At 44.9% G+C, this 17,741-nt stretch overlaps 2 protein-coding genes across 3 annotated transcripts; both read left to right on the top strand.

Annotated features, from left to right (window-relative positions):
* Positions 1-2,698: 2,698 nt before the first annotated feature.
* On the top strand, positions 2,699-7,551 carry LOC100844382 (receptor-like protein kinase). Of its 2 annotated transcripts, none has more exons than XM_024461935.1 (3): positions 2,699-3,006; positions 3,694-6,362; positions 6,634-7,551. In XM_024461935.1, the coding sequence occupies exons 2-3, from the start codon at positions 3,701-3,703 to the stop codon at positions 7,098-7,100; spliced, it is 3,129 nt and encodes a 1,042-aa protein (XP_024317703.1). In that variant the 5' UTR covers positions 2,699-3,006; positions 3,694-3,700; the 3' UTR covers positions 7,101-7,551. The 2 variants fall into 2 exon arrangements, with proteins under 2 accessions (XP_024317703.1, XP_024317704.1); XM_024461936.1 differs by lacking the exon at positions 2,699-3,006 and adding an exon at positions 3,099-3,526.
* Positions 7,552-10,226: 2,675 nt separating this feature from the next.
* On the top strand, positions 10,227-16,757 carry LOC112268499 (receptor-like protein kinase). The gene is made up of 3 exons (XM_010236878.3): positions 10,227-10,421; positions 12,078-15,046; positions 15,293-16,757. Exons 2-3 carry the CDS (start codon positions 12,085-12,087, stop codon positions 15,670-15,672), a joined length of 3,342 nt encoding a protein of 1,113 aa, XP_010235180.1. The 5' UTR covers positions 10,227-10,421; positions 12,078-12,084; the 3' UTR covers positions 15,673-16,757.
* The last annotated feature ends 984 nt before the right edge of the window (positions 16,758-17,741 follow it).

Raw genomic sequence — 17,741 nt, 5'->3', positions numbered from 1 at the left:
GTGTTTATCCTTAAAAAGACCTTTCATATGGTTGCAGCTTAGAAATCTTTATGTGTATGAACTTTGTTCGTAATTCTCGTCTATTCATGGCAAACTGCCATTTCATTCTGCATCCGTGATGCAAATAAATACTCGTACATTTCTATAATATGTTGCATCTTAGGTTTTGTTAACACAAGTCTTTGTCCTGAGTACTTTTCATATCACAACAAATTTAGAAAGCTCTCGGGCATTATGAAACTCACAATTAATTATAAATAAATATCAATAATTTAAAACTATCGTAATTGCTAAGAACTCACCAATAAATTTTAGTGCACAAACTAGTTTTTTTACAGTAGAGTGCACGAACTAGTTACTGGTTACACTGGTAGGGAGAAAGACCCAAGTGTAGAGAATATCTGCTATAAGAAAATTATGGGCTGTTTTGGACTTTGGTGTTGCAGCACACAAATGAATAAGCTCGAAGCAGTACAGGCCCGCATAGCATGCCTCGAGCGCTTTGCACTACGGCCCACATATAAAACAGTGAAATGACCAGTGCACCTTGGCCCATGTACAACGACCTGACCAGCAAATAGAGAGCCCGAGACCCATCTGGTGGGCCTCTGCGCTCTGTTCAAACATAAAAACGTTCCAAGTGGCAAAGATTCCCGACAAGTTCAGAACAGTGCGCAGGTGTGTTAGAGTAATCTTGAGTCAGTATTTGAGTCGGTTAGTATTAAAGTGCAAGCATGAGTACGTTTAGGGAATATCTAGTTTGGCAAGGGTTGCCGTATGTGTTGGAGTCCGACTAGAGATTAAACTAGATTGAATTGGACTAAGAGTACTAGTCCGCGTAGGTTTTGAGGTTTGGTATTGTGTGCATATATATACACGCATACCCCCTGGTTGTGTGAGATCGTGAATTTGTGAGAAAGAAATAAAGAGAAAAATAGAGAGCACGATACGCACGCTTGGCTAAATAATTGTGTGATCGTGTGCGAGTGCGTCTTCATGTGATTGATCTTTGGGCAAACCCAACATTTGGTATCAGAACGAGGTCCAAGATTTGAAGACGCGCTTGCCCTGGGGAGGCGATGTGCTAGCACCTCGGGGCGGGCAACGGTGGCGGAACGGCGTCCGTGGATCAGATTAGGTAATCGGTCGCTGTACGTGGAGGAGCGTTCAGCGGATTGGATCGAGTCATCGTCGCGGTGGGCCGATCTTAGTAACGGAAGATCATAATACTGATCGCCAGAAAGTACTCGGCATCAGGGCAAACTGTCGTCGGCAAGGTCGTTGACTATCATTGATGGGAGGTTGTGGTGCCGGGGTGCGGTACCGGGGAATCTCGTCAAGATTGTCTTCGAGGAGTTGTGTCCGAGTGGTTGTCTATGTGAGGCTCTGTAGCAGTGGAGGTACGTCACGGTCGAAGGGCTGTCCGGTGAGGTGTATCACTGAGCGCGAAGACGTGCGTGCAGACAAGGTGGCGGGTGGTCATCTGTGTGTCTCGGCGAGAAGACGAAAGCTCAAGAGTGTTGTGAGGCAGTAACCAATGACGAGTCTCTTCAGTGAGGCCATGTTTCCTGCATGAGGCTATGTGAGTAGTCACGTGTGGATGTTTGACGCTAGGAGTGGACGGTGTTGCCACAGGGTGTACGGTGTAGTACACAAGGTTAGCGTAGTTGGGAGTCAAGACCATACATTGAGCTGAGTCGAGAAGTCGTGAAGCTGCGGTGAGCCAAGATCGCGGGAGCGCTGAAGATAGCAACTTCAAGATTAGGGGGAGATTGTTAGAGTAATTTTGAGTCAGTATTTGAGTCGGTTAGTACTAGAGTGCAAGCATGAGTACGCTTAGGGAATATCTAGTTTGGCAAGGGTTGCCATATGTGTTGGAGTCCGACTAGAGATTAAACTAGATTGAATTGGACTAAGAGTACTAGTCCGCGTAGGTTTTGAGGTTTGGTATTGTGTGCATATATATACACGCATACTCCCTGGTTGTGTCAGATCGTGAATTTGTGAGAAAAATATAAAGAGAAAAATAGAAGACACGGTACGCGCGCTCTGCCAACTAATTGTGTGATCGTGTGCGAGTGCGTCTTCATGTGATTGATCTTTAGACAAACCCAACAAGTCTTGTACCACAGTTCCCTCAGAAAAGGAAGTGCAGAAAGGGAACAGTTATCCCTGCCCTGGTCATCAGAAGAGGGGATAAATGGTTAGTTGGTTACTCCTCCCAATCCTGCGGTTTACAGAAAAGGGTTCAGCAAAAAGAAAAAACCGTTAGCTGCAGGATGCAGCCGCGTCTCGTCGTCGACGAACTGGTCTTCGGAAAAAGATAGGATCATAAAGAAGAAGCCATACTGGTGCTCGCCGATGGTGACCGTATGTCCATATAGTCAAATTGTAGTACGGTAGCTAAATAAGTGATAATCTTGCGAGATTACCGGCATAAGATAAAAAATTCAGTTTGTCGCACAAGATTTTTCCAAACGGTCGGTCAAGTCAAAATGCACATAGTCTTTTTCCATTTAGCCGGCAGCAGCTCTTGTAATTATGCTCAGTTTTTTATGGTTGGAGCTCAGCCCTAATTAACTGCCTACCTGTCGTGCTTGTCATTCCTTTTTTCAGTTTGACACACCGACACACCATCCAACCGTGTTGTTTATACATCCATCTGTTCTACTACCAGTTACTTGGAACGCAGCATGATTTGTGTCTCCATACCAACCGTGTTGTAATTTGCCCATACCAACGTGAAAGTAGTGTCTCCATGTGATGCGTGATTTGTTTATGATAGACCGAAGACGTAGCAAATGAAATAATATGATGATGCGTGAACCGTGCTAGCTCTCTCCCTTGTCCCCTTCGCCATCCTTCCGCCATGGTCTGTCTCCACGCAGCTTATTGCAGAGTAGAGCAGCAGTAGTAACGGAGAAATTGTAGCAAACCTCACAGGTCTCTCTCCACACGGAGAAATTGCAGCAAGAGGAACGGACGCCCGCAGGATCTTGATTGCTGGTACGCTGCATGTTTCTGGCTCTATTTTTGTACTATCATTTCCCCCCTGAACTTTTTGCTCCATTTTGGCTAGCTGGACCTGGAGTCCTTGCTTTTATCCCTTCAAATTTCTTATGCTCGTACTGTCAAGAGGGTTCAATGGGAGCGAGAGTGCCGAAATAGAACTGCTCTTGGTTTAGCCTTTTCATAGCTTGATGCGGAAACGTGAGCATTGGACTGGTTGGTTTCCTGATAAATCCGTGTGCTTTCGGAATTCTGGCCCTGTTGTGCCGGTGTTTGGGACTTCCCTTGGGTAGAGAGTGTCAGCACCCATTGAAGAGGTACAGTTATAAGATCGGAGCATGGGATGGAATTAGGCGTTGGAGTCTGAGGAGGGGGGAGTAGGGACTAGGGAAGGACAGCAGGGAGAACTAGAGAAGGTGATCACACGAAAGAAAACGTGGGCTTTAGTCGAAATACTGATTTGAACCGGGTCACCGCATCAGTTGCTTCACCGTACAAGCATAGATTGGAATGGAAGGTCTCTCCCCTACTTCGATATTTTTTTCTCATTCATAATCATTATGCATTTAGCTTAGATTATTAAACACTTGTGTATGGTCTTGTTGAATTATGTTCTGACTATACGTGTCATGAAGAAACAAACACACTTTATTGTTCACTTATCCCAGGTTTATGGTTTTTCAGGAACTTAATGGGGCTGATTTTATGGCATTGGTTGCTTCTCCTTTTCAACTTGGTCTCGCTCTGTTGCAGTTTGAGTTCAGATGGCCTTGCCCTCCTTGCTCTCTCCAAGAGGCTCATACTACCTGACATGATAAGCTCGAATTGGAGCTCTTATGATTCAACTCCTTGTAGATGGAAGGGAGTTCAGTGCAAGATGAACAGTGTGGCTCACCTTAATCTATCATATTATGGAGTTTCTGGTTCCATTGGTCCTGAGATAGGACGCATGAAGTACCTTGAACAAATTAACCTGTCACGTAACAACATCTCCGGTTTAATACCTCCTGAATTGGGAAATTGTACTCTGCTTACTCTATTGGATCTTTCAAATAACAGCCTTTCTGGTGGAATTCCGGCATCCTTCATGAACCTTAAGAAGCTATCACAACTCTATTTAAGTGGCAATCAGTTGAATGGGAGTCTTCCAAAATCCTTGAGCAATATGGAAGGACTCAGACTCTTGCATGTCAGCAGGAATAGTTTTACAGGTGATATCTCTTTTATATTCAAGACCTGCAAACTGGAAGAATTTGCATTATCTTCGAATCAGATCAGTGGGAAAATCCCGGAATGGCTGGGCAATTGTAGCAGCTTAACCACACTTGGATTTTACAACAATAGTCTCTCCGGCAAGATACCAACCTCATTAGGTTTATTGAGAAACCTCTCAATCCTTGTACTTACTAAGAACTCCTTGACTGGGCCAATCCCTCCTGAGATTGGTAACTGTCGGTCGCTGGAGTCGCTGGAGTTGGATGCAAACCACCTTGAGGGCACTGTTCCAAAACAGCTTGCTAACTTGAGTAGGTTGAAGCGTCTCTTTCTGTTCGAGAATCACCTTACTGGGGAGTTCCCGCAGGATATTTGGGGCATCCAAAGCCTTGAGAATGTCCTGCTGTACAGGAACAACTTGTCTGGGTGGCTACCTCCAATCTTGGCTGAGCTGAAGCACCTACAGTATGTGAAACTATTTGATAATTTGTTCACTGGAGTCATACCACCAGGATTTGGGATGAGTAGCCCTTTAATAGAGATTGACTTCACAAATAACATTTTTGTTGGTGGAATCCCACCAAATATTTGTTCAGGGAATAGATTGGAGGTTTTGATCTTGGGGAATAATTTTCTCAATGGTACCATCCCATCCAGTGTCGCCAACTGTCCAAGTATGGTACGAGTTCGTCTCCAGAACAACAGTCTTATTGGGGTAGTACCGCAATTCGGACACTGCGCAAATCTGAACTTCATAGATCTCAGTCACAATTTCTTAAGTGGTCATATTCCGGCGAGTCTGGGCAGATGTGTCAAAATGGCATCTCTAGACTGGTCTAAAAACAAGCTAGCTGGTCCAATACCACCTGAACTTGGACAATTAGTGAAGTTGGAAATTCTTGACCTCTCCCACAACTCTTTGAATGGTTCTGCGCTTATAACATTATGCAGTCTGAAGCATATGTCAAAACTGCGGTTGCAGGAGAATAAATTCAGTGGTGGCATTCCAGATTGCATCTCGCAATTAAATATGCTGATTGAGCTGCAACTTGGTGGCAATGTTCTCGGGGGTAATCTCCCTTCATCAGTAGGATCTTTGGAAAAATTGAGCATTGCATTAAACCTTAGTAGCAATGGCCTGATGGGTGACATTCCATCCCAATTAGGCAACTTGGTGGATCTTGCAAGCTTAGATTTGTCGTTTAATAATCTTTCTGGAGGGCTTGATTCATTAAGAAATCTAGGCTCGTTGTATGTCTTGAATCTTTCCTTCAACAGATTCAGCGGGCCAGTGCCAGAAAATCTTATACAGTTTATGAATTCCACGCCAAGTCCCTTCAATGGAAATTCAGGCCTTTGTGTGTCTTGTGATAATGGTGATTCCTCTTGCAAGGAAGATAATGTTTTGAAACTGTGTAGTCCATTGAGCAAAAGAGGAGTAGTCGGCCGAGTCAAGATAGCTGTGATATGTCTTGGTTCGGCTCTTGTTGGTGCTTTTCTGGTACTTTGTATTTTCTTGAAATATAGATGTTCGAAGACTAAAGTTGATGAAGGGTTAACTAAATTTTTTAGGGAGTCTTCTTCTAAATTAATTGAGGTTATAGAATCAACTGAAAACTTCGATGACAAGTACATCATTGGCACAGGTGGCCATGGAACTGTTTACAAGGCTACACTGAGGTCAGGAGAAGTATATGCTGTAAAGAAGCTTGTGTCTAGTGCCACCAAAATTTTGAATGCAAGCATGATAAGGGAGATGAATACGCTTGGTCATATTAGGCATAGGAACTTGGTAAAACTAAAGGACTTTTTGTTGAAACGTGAGTATGGGCTGATCTTGTATGAATTCATGGAGAAAGGTAGCCTTCATGATGTCCTGCATGGAACTGAACCAGCACCAGTCTTGGAGTGGAGTATACGATATAATATAGCTCTGGGTACAGCCCATGGTTTAGCTTATCTCCACAATGACTGTCAACCAGCCATCATTCATCGTGACATTAAACCAAAAAATATATTGCTGGACAAGGACATGGTGCCGCATATCTCAGACTTTGGTATTGCAAAGATTATTGATCAGTCCCCTCCTGCTGCACTAACAACTGGAATCGTTGGCACCATTGGATATATGGCCCCAGGTATCAACAGACGATGAAACATGGAGCATGTTTTTATCTTGGTCATTAAATTATTTTATATGGTTCTTCTTTTATTCGTTTGATACTGATTTAATACTGTATGTTTGTTAAAAGGTTTTGATAACCAGTTGTTTGTGTGTATAGCCTGGAATTGCATATTGAAAATGCTACTGAACATATACACTTAACCATAGTTTTTTTCTGCTCATATTTTTTAGTAGCGCATTTGCATTACTTACAGATATCTAATGGGCCTTATGGTTTGTGGCAGAGATGGCATTTTCAACCAGGAGTACGATCGAATTCGACGTCTATAGCTACGGAGTGGTATTACTTGAACTGATTACGAGAAAGATGGCCTTGGATCCCTCATTGCCTGATAACCTGGACCTAGTTAGCTGGGTATCCTCCACCACGTTGAACGAGGGCAACATCATCGAAACCGTGTGCGACCCAGCTCTTATGCGTGAAGTATGTGGAACTGCTGAACTGGAGGAAGTACGCGGTGTGCTGTCGTTAGCTCTTAGATGCAGTGCCAAGGACCCAAGACAGAGGCCTTCTATGATGGATGTTGTGAAAGAGCTGACAAATGCTAGGCGTGATGATGTATCCCTGTCGAAGCAGGAGATATCTGGTTCCAGCAGTTCTCTTCACAACCAAGCAACCTCTTGTTTTGTTCCAGCAGTTCCAGCAAACGGAGACAACGGTGTCATACAAAGAGGTTCCAGCAGTTCTTAGTGACTGCAGAGGAAGGAATTTTGGAAGACGATGCTGGCAGAAAAGAAGAGATGCTTCAGGTGGCATCGTAGGTGGCGCAAAGGCACTTCAGCAACTCCTCTGTGTCTTGGCTCGTTGATGCTCTATCTACATGGCTACATAGTAGTTTTCGTACTCTGTTAGAGTTCAGTAACAGGTGTAAGTCTCCCGAAGATGCTGATGCTTTGTGCTAGCAAAGATATTGCTCTATTCCCTCTGTAAAGCTATCTTCTGCCGAAATGGGGATCAGAGCTGTTCCAAGAAAAGAAAAGGCAAGTTTAGTTGCCACTGGTTTTATTCAATGGTGACACGTACTTATGCTTCAGTTTTGATCCTTCTAGCTTTTGCAATAAACTCTTCCCGTTGAGGGTCGACAAGACAAATTTGAGTGGAATTCCTGCAGCATTGCTACTGTACTGCTGTCTCGTTTACATCTACAGGCATCAAAGCAAGCTCTGTGGGATGCAGCTGTAGGTTCCATGAGCCTAATTATATGATGGGTTCGTTGATGCTGCGAATTCAGACAACATGTACTGGATCGGACTATCGGAGTACTCGTCTGTTTCGGGGACGGCTCGTGTAAGATGTAGGTACGTTCTTCTGGTTTGACTAATCCAAATTCTGGAATCACAAAAAATTTGGGCGTGGGCACAAAAGTTATAAAGATAAATAGATGAATGGATTGATAGTAGATAGATAAATAGACATACTCACTCCGTCTCATATTAACTAACTCAAATTTGTCCAAATATGAATATATCTATGTCTAAAAATCGTCTAGATACATCTAAGAGAAAGTCACTTCGTATGGGACGGACGTCAGATAGCGAAACATATACTCCGACTATGACCAAGTGCTTCGCTTTTGTGATCGTGTCACCACTGCCGAGCACACGCACACGTACACGCAGCTACCGTACGTGTGAACTCGACGCCACTGACAATCGTGCTCGTGCCAACAGCTTCCTAGATCCTCGTCCACTTATCACAAAATTTGTACAAACTTTATACAAAATAGACGACACGTTTTATGAATCGGAATCGGAAGTAATTGAAAAAGGCACAAACGCAGCAGGCCGTCCTAGGTTAATTAACCAATTTTCATGTCGCCAGTGCTGCGGCGGCACTTGGGCTCACCTTTTATTTTTCCTCTGAACAAGACTTCGATTGGGTAAAATACTGCAATATATCGGTGTTCTCTTCGTTCACTGTCAGGTTGTGATTTTTTTGCTTTTCGCCGTTAACATGTAACCAATCGTCGTGATATGATGAAAAATATTGATAGAGTATGAGAGGGGATAACGAATCGTATTTTATTTCATGCAACTATGCATATCTTAGCCGCCGTCGCTATACAAGCCGGTACATACATTGAAGCCACTTGCCCACTTTGACACTGGTAACAAAACTTGCACCAGGAAGCCCCAACGTCGTTCTCGGTAAATGCTGTTTCCTGCAAATTGATTTGTTAAGTGATCCGGATCGGCTGCGGGGGGACGATAGGGACCGGTGGACGAGTCAATCGGAAGAAACTGGAAGACCGGGTCATTTTACCCGGGCTTGCGGCTAGATCACAGAATGTTCAGAACTTCAAGCCATTTTTTGTTGATTTCGACAAAACAAACCTCAAAGCAAAACTATTTTACACAATGAACTCGTTGCGAAATTATTTCACAAATATAACCCTTTCGCATAGCTCCCAACAATTAGGCGTTAAGATCTGTGGCATAGCACCTCTAAGAACATCTCCAATGGTGGTTGATACTAAATTTGTGTTCTTCCTTTTTTTATTGTGTTTTCTTTTTTCTTATTCATATTTTTTCTTGATGGACCCACATGTTATTCTTTTTTCTATCTTGGTATCCGTGTGGTACCTGTTACTTCTTCAAGTAACCACTACTTAGTTGTGGTATTTATTTCTCTTCTATATTGGTCACTATCTTATTGGTACCCATATAGTATTTCTTGTTGAAGATGCCCTAACTAAGGTGTTATGTGCCTGCCAACGTGACAAGTGGGGCCAGCCTGCACACCACACTGACTATGTAGCGCCATTTGGTATGGCGCTATGTTTTCAGCAATAGCGCCGGTGGGAGAGACGCTATGATCTCAGTTCCATTGCATGCATTTAAGAAGAGGTTGTTCTCTTCTTCCTGTACTACTACATGCATGACACATGCATTGATCCCCCGGCAGCCCTGTGTTGTGTGCCGTGTGCGAGCTAAGCTCAAGTAGCTAGCTACTAGCTTGGTATGTGCGTAATCCATTTCGATCGTCGCCTAGCTAACTAGGTTGGTATGTGTAGCTGCATGCATGACTGTGTGGGATAGTGAAGAACCTGATACATGAATCATGTTAGGACTCGCGGTGGAATCAGCAGAGAGTGAGGGCATAGCGCATTATGCTAGGACTTAGCAAAATTTGAGACCTTGCATGGTCACCGATGGGGTCTGGGTTGGCTCCGCTTGGCCACGGTGGCAGGCGCATGGCGCCTTAGGGAGAGGCGTTATGCTAAAGAGCTTAACGCCTAATTGTTGGACGCTATTCGAAAAGGTTAGATTTGTGAAATAGTTTCGTGACGAGTTCATTGTGCGAAATAGTTTCCCCTGAGGTCTCTGTTTTATGACCCATTTTTTCAACGGTGGAATGGAATGTCATCCGCAGTAGCATTGTGCATGACAAACCTACCCAACTAACACTCCTGAATACTACTTTTGTCTTTACGAGTACGACTAGCTCACATGTGAGCGTGCTCACCTTGGTCGACACTCGACAGACGTACTGTCGTTTTGTACATAAAAAGGGCCGAGACTTGAATGCTCCTTTCCTAGGCCAGAAGAAACCTTGGCCGCTCGCTGCGCCAAACACCACCGAAACCCGATGTGAACGCGAGCCCGCGGGTTCGTGACACCGACCGGCCCCGATCGACCCGTGTGCGTGTGGGAACTGGGAACAGAGCTCCGTTTCTCAATCCGTGTGAACTGCCTCCGCGCGCGTGGGTCCGTTCGTCTCTGCCGCGTCAGGCCCCACCCCTCCACTCCCAGTCGGCCAGTCCTGCCGCGGCAGGCAAAGGCAACAACTACCGCCGCCCCCGCAAACGAACGAGTACTCGTACTAGTACTAGTAGAGTCGCCGGCATCCGACTCCCATTTGACTTGCCTCTTCTCCCTCCCGTGTCCCGTCTCCCGTGCAAGTGCCGGCCCCCACTGCAGTCAGTTCCTGCCAACACCTCTCTCGCCATTAGCACCACAGCGCTGCTCTCGCCAACACCCTCGGCCCTCATCTGCGGAGCGCCGGCTGCCGGTACGTACGTGCCGCTGCTGCTGTCTTCGCTCTCATTTTCAGTCTCGTTCCGCCGTTGGGGGTTGGGATTACCTTTGTTCCCTGTGGAACCGCCGATGCCGGTGCTCTTCGTTCTGGTTCTGGGAACGCCGCGCGTGAAATCTTTGTACCGTTCTTGCAAATTGAATTGCTCTGTCGGCCAAACGATTGGTGATTTCCTCTGAATTGCTTCTGTCCATCCACTGCTAGTAGCGCGCGTGGGGAGATTTTGGGAGTACACATTTCTCACCTGTATGTCGAATTAGAGTGCCAGACTGCCAGTTAGTGTATGGTTTTTGTTTGTTTGGTAATGGGAAGGACTGTGCTAAAGCATCTTTTCACCCCCCGGTCTGGATTTTTTTTTCTTCAACTTTTTAATGAGTAGCCTTCTGTTCATTTATTTTTTTGCGAATGCCTTCTGTTCATTAGTTGCAAGCAATCCAAGACGGCCCTCAACCATCCTCGTCTTGAATTCACTCCAGATATAGTACGGTATAAACTAAACTAAAAGTTGGACCAACATTTTACTACTGACGCTTCAGAAATTTTACTGCTGACGTTTCAGAAATTTCAGGCAACTAAGAATTACAGTAGTAAAAACGTTGCTGTAGGACCTGTTTCGAGTTGCTTTCATGATTTTATCTCTTTTGCTACGGTTTTGCCAGCAGCCACGGGTGCTTTCGCTGAAATAAATGAGTTTGCCAAAACAAGTAGGAGTAAAAGGATAGGCTCTGGTTTTGGCATCTTGAGTTTTGCTTGCCTGAATTACCTAAACTGTCCATTGGAATTGATGGCGTTTGACGGTCTGACATTACATGCACTCTCAGTTTGTTATATCGAAATTGCCGAATGCATTTGCTTATATTGAAGATGTACTATTTGGATTAGCATCGTTATAACCAGGACCACCAAAATGAGAAGTGTATATTTCCCACTTTATTTGTCTGCTCACTGTGAGAATCTTCAACCATTTAGACTTAGAACAGATGGTATTTTTTCACGCTCTTCTTTCTCCAAAAAGACAAGACAAAAATATGTAATACTAAAATACCAGTTACTTGAATTCCAGCAGATGACCATATGTTTTGTAGTATCCACCAGCAAATTCTCACTTTAATGGTGTGCAAACCTGAGCTTCAATTTGGTGGACCCTTATTCTGTTTCAGTTTGGGTTATGTGCATCTTGTTATGCATAGACTGGATGTTTTGAACTCTTGTGGGATTGTATCGGCTTGATATGACAATGAGAATCAATAAAGCTCCCTTTCCGGAATAAAAAATCGGACCTCAAGGTTATGACTAATTATCCAGAACCATCAGATGTTATCCAGAACCATCAGATTTAGACTCAAAGCATAAGAAAGAAGCATGAACCGTAAAACAACTCAGATTAAGATATCTTTTTAGACACAACTTTCACTAGGATGTACTCCATCATGTATTGAAAATAGACTAGTGTGCATATGGTATGCTAGGACATAGTGCATAGCTTTGTTCCTTGTAAAGTATTTGTTACCAGGTATTGCATTTTTTTTCCATTTGATGCTCAAGCTGTAAGATATTTGTGAGGCAGCTCTGAATATCACCTTTTTTTCCTCAAGAAAAATCTGAATGCTAACTTCTTACAAAATATTTCAGGAACAAAATGGGGCTGGTATTGTCGAATTGGTTTTTTCTCTTCTTCGCTTTGGTTCCATCATCGTGGAGTTTGAATTTGGATGGCCAAGCCCTTCTTGCACTGTCCAAAAATCTCATATTGCCAAGTTCCATAAGCTGCAGTTGGAATGCTTCTGATAGAACTCCTTGTAAATGGATCGGGGTTGGTTGTGACAAAAACAATAATGTGGTGTCCCTTGACCTATCATCTTCTGGAGTTTCTGGCTCACTAGGAGCTCAAATAGGACTTATAAAGTACCTAGAAGTCATCAGTTTGACAAATAACAACATTTCTGGTCCAATCCCTCCAGAATTGGGCAATTGTAGCATGCTTGATCAATTGGATCTTTCCGAGAACTTTCTTACTGGTGAAATACCAGAATCCCTTGGCAACCTCAAAAAACTGTCATCTCTCTTCTTGTACAGTAACTCCCTCAATGGAGAAATACCAGAGAGGTTGTTCAATAACAAGTTTCTGCAGGACGTGTATCTCTATTCCAACAAACTCAGTGGTTCTATCCCTCTGTCAATTGGTGAAATGACGAGTCTTAAATCCCTTTGGTTGCATAAAAATGCATTATCTGGAGTACTTCCAGATTCAATTGGCAACTGCACCAAGTTGGAGGATGTCTATCTACTAGATAATCGTTTGAGCGGCAGTGTTCCGAAAAGTTTGAGCTATGTCAGAGGACTGAAGAATTTTGATGCCACTGCAAATAGCTTCACTGGAGAGATCGATTTCAGTTTTGAGGACTGCAAGTTGGAGATATTCATATTGTCATTCAATCAAATAAGGGGTGAAATTCCATCATGGCTAGGGAATTGCAGTAGCTTGACACAACTTGCATTTGTCAACAATAGTCTCTCGGGCCATATTCCAGCTTCCCTCGGCCTGCTGAGCAATCTTTCCAAGTTTTTGCTTTCTCAGAACTCCTTGTCCGGCCCAATCCCTCCTGAGATTGGTAACTGTCGCTTGTTGGAGTGGCTAGAGCTGGATGCAAACATGCTCGAGGGTACTGTTCCTAAAGAGCTGGCTAATCTGAGAAACTTACAGAAGCTCTTTCTGTTCGAGAATCGCCTCACTGGGGAGTTCCCTGGGGACATTTGGAGTATCAAGGGCCTTGAAAGTGTCCTTATTTACAGCAATGGTTTTACTGGCAAACTACCTCCAGTGTTATCTGAGTTGAAGTTCTTGCAAAACATCACACTTTTCAATAATTTCTTCACTGGAGTCATACCACCAGGTTTTGGTGTTCATAGCCCTTTAATACAAATTGATTTCACCAACAACAGTTTTGCCGGTGGGATTCCGCCAAACATTTGTTCACGGAGAAGTCTGAGAGTGTTGGACTTGGGGTTTAATCTTCTCAATGGTAGCATTCCATCCGATGTTATGAACTGCTCAACTTTGGAACGAATCATTCTCCAAAATAACAATCTGACTGGACCCGTTCCACCGTTTAGAAACTGTACAAATCTGGACTATATGGATCTGAGTCATAACTCCTTAAGTGGAGACATTCCAGCAAGCTTGGGCGGATGCATAAATATTACCAAGATAAACTGGTCAGATAACAAGCTTTTTGGTCCAATACCACCTGAAATTGGAAAATTGGTGAATTTGAAATTTCTTAATCTGTCACAGAACAGTCTACTGGGTACACTTCCAGTGCAGATTTCTGGCTGCTTCAAACTGTATTATCTGGATTTGAGTTTCAACTCCCTGAATGGTTCGGCACTCATGACAGTAAGCAACCTGAAGTTTCTGTCACAACTGCGGTTGCAGGAGAATAAATTCAGTGGAGGTTTACCTGATTCTCTTTCGCATTTGACTATGCTTATTGAACTGCAACTTGGTGGTAACATTCTTGGGGGTAGTATCCCTGCATCCTTAGGAAAGTTGATAAAACTAGGCATTGCATTGAACCTCAGTAGGAATGGACTTGTGGGTGATATTCCAACACTAATGGGAAATTTGGTAGAGCTGCAAAGTTTAGATCTATCACTTAATAACCTCACTGGAGGTATCGCTACAATAGGAAGGCTGCGGTCATTGACTGCCTTGAATGTTTCCTATAATACATTCACTGGACCAGTGCCAGCGTATCTTCTGAAATTCCTGGATTCCACAGCAAGTTCGTTCAGAGGAAATTCTGGTCTCTGTATTTCTTGTCATTCCAGTGATTCTTCTTGCAAGAGATCTAATGTTTTGAAGCCTTGTGGAGGATCAGAAAAGCGAGGAGTACACGGCCGATTCAAGGTTGCTCTTATAGTTCTCGGTTCATTGTTCATTGCAGCACTACTTGTACTTGTACTCAGTTGCATCCTTCTAAAAACTCGAGATTCAAAGACAAAAAGTGAGGAATCAATCAGTAATTTGCTTGAAGGCTCTTCTTCAAAATTAAATGAGGTTATAGAGATGACAGAAAACTTTGATGCCAAGTATGTCATTGGTACAGGCGCTCATGGGACTGTGTACAAGGCAACATTGCGTTCAGGGGAAGTATATGCTATAAAGAAGCTTGCAATTTCCACACGCAACGGTTCTTACAAAAGCATGATTAGAGAACTGAAGACGCTGGGTAAAATTCGGCATAGGAACTTGATAAAGCTGAAAGAATTTTGGTTGAGAAGTGAGTGTGGGTTCATACTTTATGATTTTATGAAACATGGTAGCCTTTATGATGTTCTGCATGGGGTTCGGCCGACGCCAAATTTGGACTGGAGTGTGCGCTATAACATAGCTCTTGGAACTGCCCATGGTCTAGCATATCTTCATCATGACTGTGTCCCTGCAATATTTCACCGAGATATTAAGCCAAGCAATATATTGCTGAACAAGGACATGGTGCCACGCATCTCAGATTTTGGCATTGCAAAGATCATGGATCAGTCTTCTGCTGCTCCACAGACCACTGGGATCGTTGGCACCACTGGATATATGGCCCCAGGTATGCATGAAACAAAAAGTATTGCACAACTGTTCCTTTTTTTCTGCTTTAGCATGCAAGCAACTTATTGGAATATTGTCGATACACTTTAAATTGTAGAAATTTCAGTGAAGTTTTACATAACACCAGCTGTACCTTGCTGTTTTGATACTACTGAGATGTGTCATCAAGAATACCTTATTGAAATCACGATTTTGATATTCAGATGACAAACTGGTATCTGATGAGCTGTGTGGTTCCTTGCAGAATTGGCATTTTCCACCAGGAGCAGTATCGAGACCGACGTGTACAGCTACGGCGTTGTACTACTTGAGCTGATAACAAGAAAGATGGCAGTGGATCCCTCGTTCCCCGACGACATGGACATTGCCAGCTGGGTGCACGACGCACTGAATGGCACGGACCAAGTCGCGGTCATCTGCGACCCAGCCCTCATGGACGAAGTGTATGGCACGGACGAGATGGAGGAGGTGCGCAAGGTCCTGGCCTTGGCTCTTAGATGTGCAGCGAAGGAGGCGGGGCGACGGCCCTCAATGCTCGACGTCGTGAAGGAGCTGACCGATGCTAGGGCTGCTGCGGTCTCATCATCGAAGAAGCCGAAACCGGGCTCCCATAGCCTGCCCTGATGGTAGCATTTGTGACTAGGTTGTTGAATCCCTTGTGAACAGGTGTATATAGTGGGAACGCGCTCTCGATTGGATTACTGCAATTAGCAGTGATCTTGGCTGATAAAAATAGGTTGACTAGGCTGGCAAGTAAGCTTTGATTTCAGTAACTACTACAGTTTGCAATTTAGAAATTGCAGTGGTAATTTGGCGAAGGAGTGGAACGTGTTGTTTAATTATGTTTTTAAGGTAGGACAGAGGAGCAGTGGTGGCTTCAAGTTCATATGGAGCATCATGTCGAAGCCAACTCCGCCAGTAGGCAATGGAAAAGCTTGTTTCTTTTGGTTAGACAGATGGCTGCTCCCAGAACCACTTATCCTGCACTTTTTTCTCACTGCACTAAACCATACTCAGGGGTATATGCTGTACTATATAATGGTGTGGATCTTTGTCTGCGAAATCGACTAACGGCTTGTGCGGAAGATGAGCTTGCCACGCTTTGTTCACTCTTGAACTCTACTATCAGGGCTCCCCTTTGCCACCAAACATGCCTATCAGCTACTCTCTCAAGGAGCTCACGATCCAATTTCTGAAGCCATTTGGCACTACCATGTCCCCATGAAGGTCAAGATCTTTGGATGGCTATTCTACAGGGATCGACTCAACACCAGATCAAACCTGCTCAAGAAGCACATCATCACCGATGCTTTATGTCCTCTCTGCAATCTCGAAGCTGAAACGAAAACACATCTGTTCTACCACTGCATGTTCAGCCGAAGGATCTGGCAACACGTAGGGATCACCCCTCCTCAGGCGATGCCGCTCCCTGGGCGTCCCCTCCACCTCTGGCCGCTGCCTCCTCCCTATGGCCATCAGTGGTCCTGACAATCCTATGGAAGATCTGGGATTCAAGAAACAGCGTGCACTGCCCCCCGTTGTAATAACTAGGAACATACTAAAAGACTTTACACCATGGTCCCATCGGTTATGAAAAGCCGATTGACGGATAGCCGCTAATACTTGGGCGTGACTATCTATCCTCACGGCTCTCAATCCATGTAACACGGATGTAATACTTTCTCTTTGAGTAATGATTTCTAACTATAGATGTTTTGCGTGTAACTGCGCATATCTGGGACTCCTCCAACTGCAAGTAGCTGCTTTATTTGTCTGCCTCCCTTCCATTGGGCTGAAAAGCAGGAACGAATCAGGCTCATCTTTTTCTTCGAGGGAACGCACCAGGCTCATCTTGGTATGTGCAATGTCGCCGAAAAAACTGGAGAGCGAATCCACTAGACTGTGCCTGCAGAAAGTTCATGCTTCACTGACCCCCGTGAGGTTCCCAGCCTTCCCCGAGCGAGAGGACCGCATGCCGGCCGCAAGATGAGCCTCTCTGGCCACCCCGAGGGATCTGACCTGTCTTCCTGCCACCCCGAGAGGTCCTCTCTGGCCACCCCGAGGGATCTGATCCCTCGGGGTGGAACGCGAAGCGGCAGCAGGAACTGGCGGTCGAAGCCGCGGCCGCCGCGCTTTCCCCGCCGCCGGAGTGCCACGACCGCCCGAGGTCCGAGGCCCGAGACCGCTCACGTACGCGCAGGAAATGATGGGCCCTTTGTTTTTGTCTAAGTGAAGGGAGATGATGGGCTGGGCCTGACACCTCGGGGCACGGTCGGGCTCGGCTTGTCCCGTCATGGGCTTCTCCTTCTTGATGGGCTTACAGCTCCACTAAAAAAAAAACCCTACAGTTTGGAGGCCCTGCAACACTTGTGAGCTACTGACGGACAATCGCCGAAGCTCTGCTGTGTTTGCTGGCCAGGCACATAGTGCGAAAAAAGGAAAGCAAGATGCTAAGCGGGATGCATGGACCGCGTCCTATGTGACTATGTCCTCCTAGATGGAGATGGGATCGGAGGAAAGCTCGTGGCGAACAACATAATCCAGCTAGTCTGACGCTAGGAGAGGGGTGCATCGCAAGAATTGGCAAGGGTTAAAAGCAGGGCCTCCTCTGCAGATGTTGGCTCGCTTGCTCGCCGCAGGGCATTGATACCAAGCTGCCGCTCTGTAGCCTGCACCGGCGAAACGAACTGGGA

The sequence above is a fragment of the Brachypodium distachyon genome, chromosome 3 (genome assembly GCF_000005505.3).
Source record: "Brachypodium distachyon strain Bd21 chromosome 3, Brachypodium_distachyon_v3.0, whole genome shotgun sequence".
Lineage (NCBI taxonomy): Eukaryota > Viridiplantae > Streptophyta > Magnoliopsida > Poales > Poaceae > Brachypodium > Brachypodium distachyon.
This window is presented reverse-complemented; position numbering and strand designations above follow the sequence as displayed.

Excerpts from the sequence above, each read along its gene's own strand:
- LOC100844382 (XM_024461935.1), top strand. The coding sequence starts at position 3,701 with ATGGGGCTGATTTTATGGCATTGGTTGCTTCTCCTTTTCAACTTGGTC. Across the intron at positions 6,363-6,633 it reads CATTGGATATATGGCCCCAG|AGATGGCATTTTCAACCAGG; the intron begins GTATCAACAGAC and ends GGTTTGTGGCAG.
- LOC112268499 (XM_010236878.3), top strand. The coding sequence starts at position 12,085 with ATGGGGCTGGTATTGTCGAATTGGTTTTTTCTCTTCTTCGCTTTGGTT. Across the intron at positions 15,047-15,292 it reads CACTGGATATATGGCCCCAG|AATTGGCATTTTCCACCAGG; the intron begins GTATGCATGAAA and ends GGTTCCTTGCAG.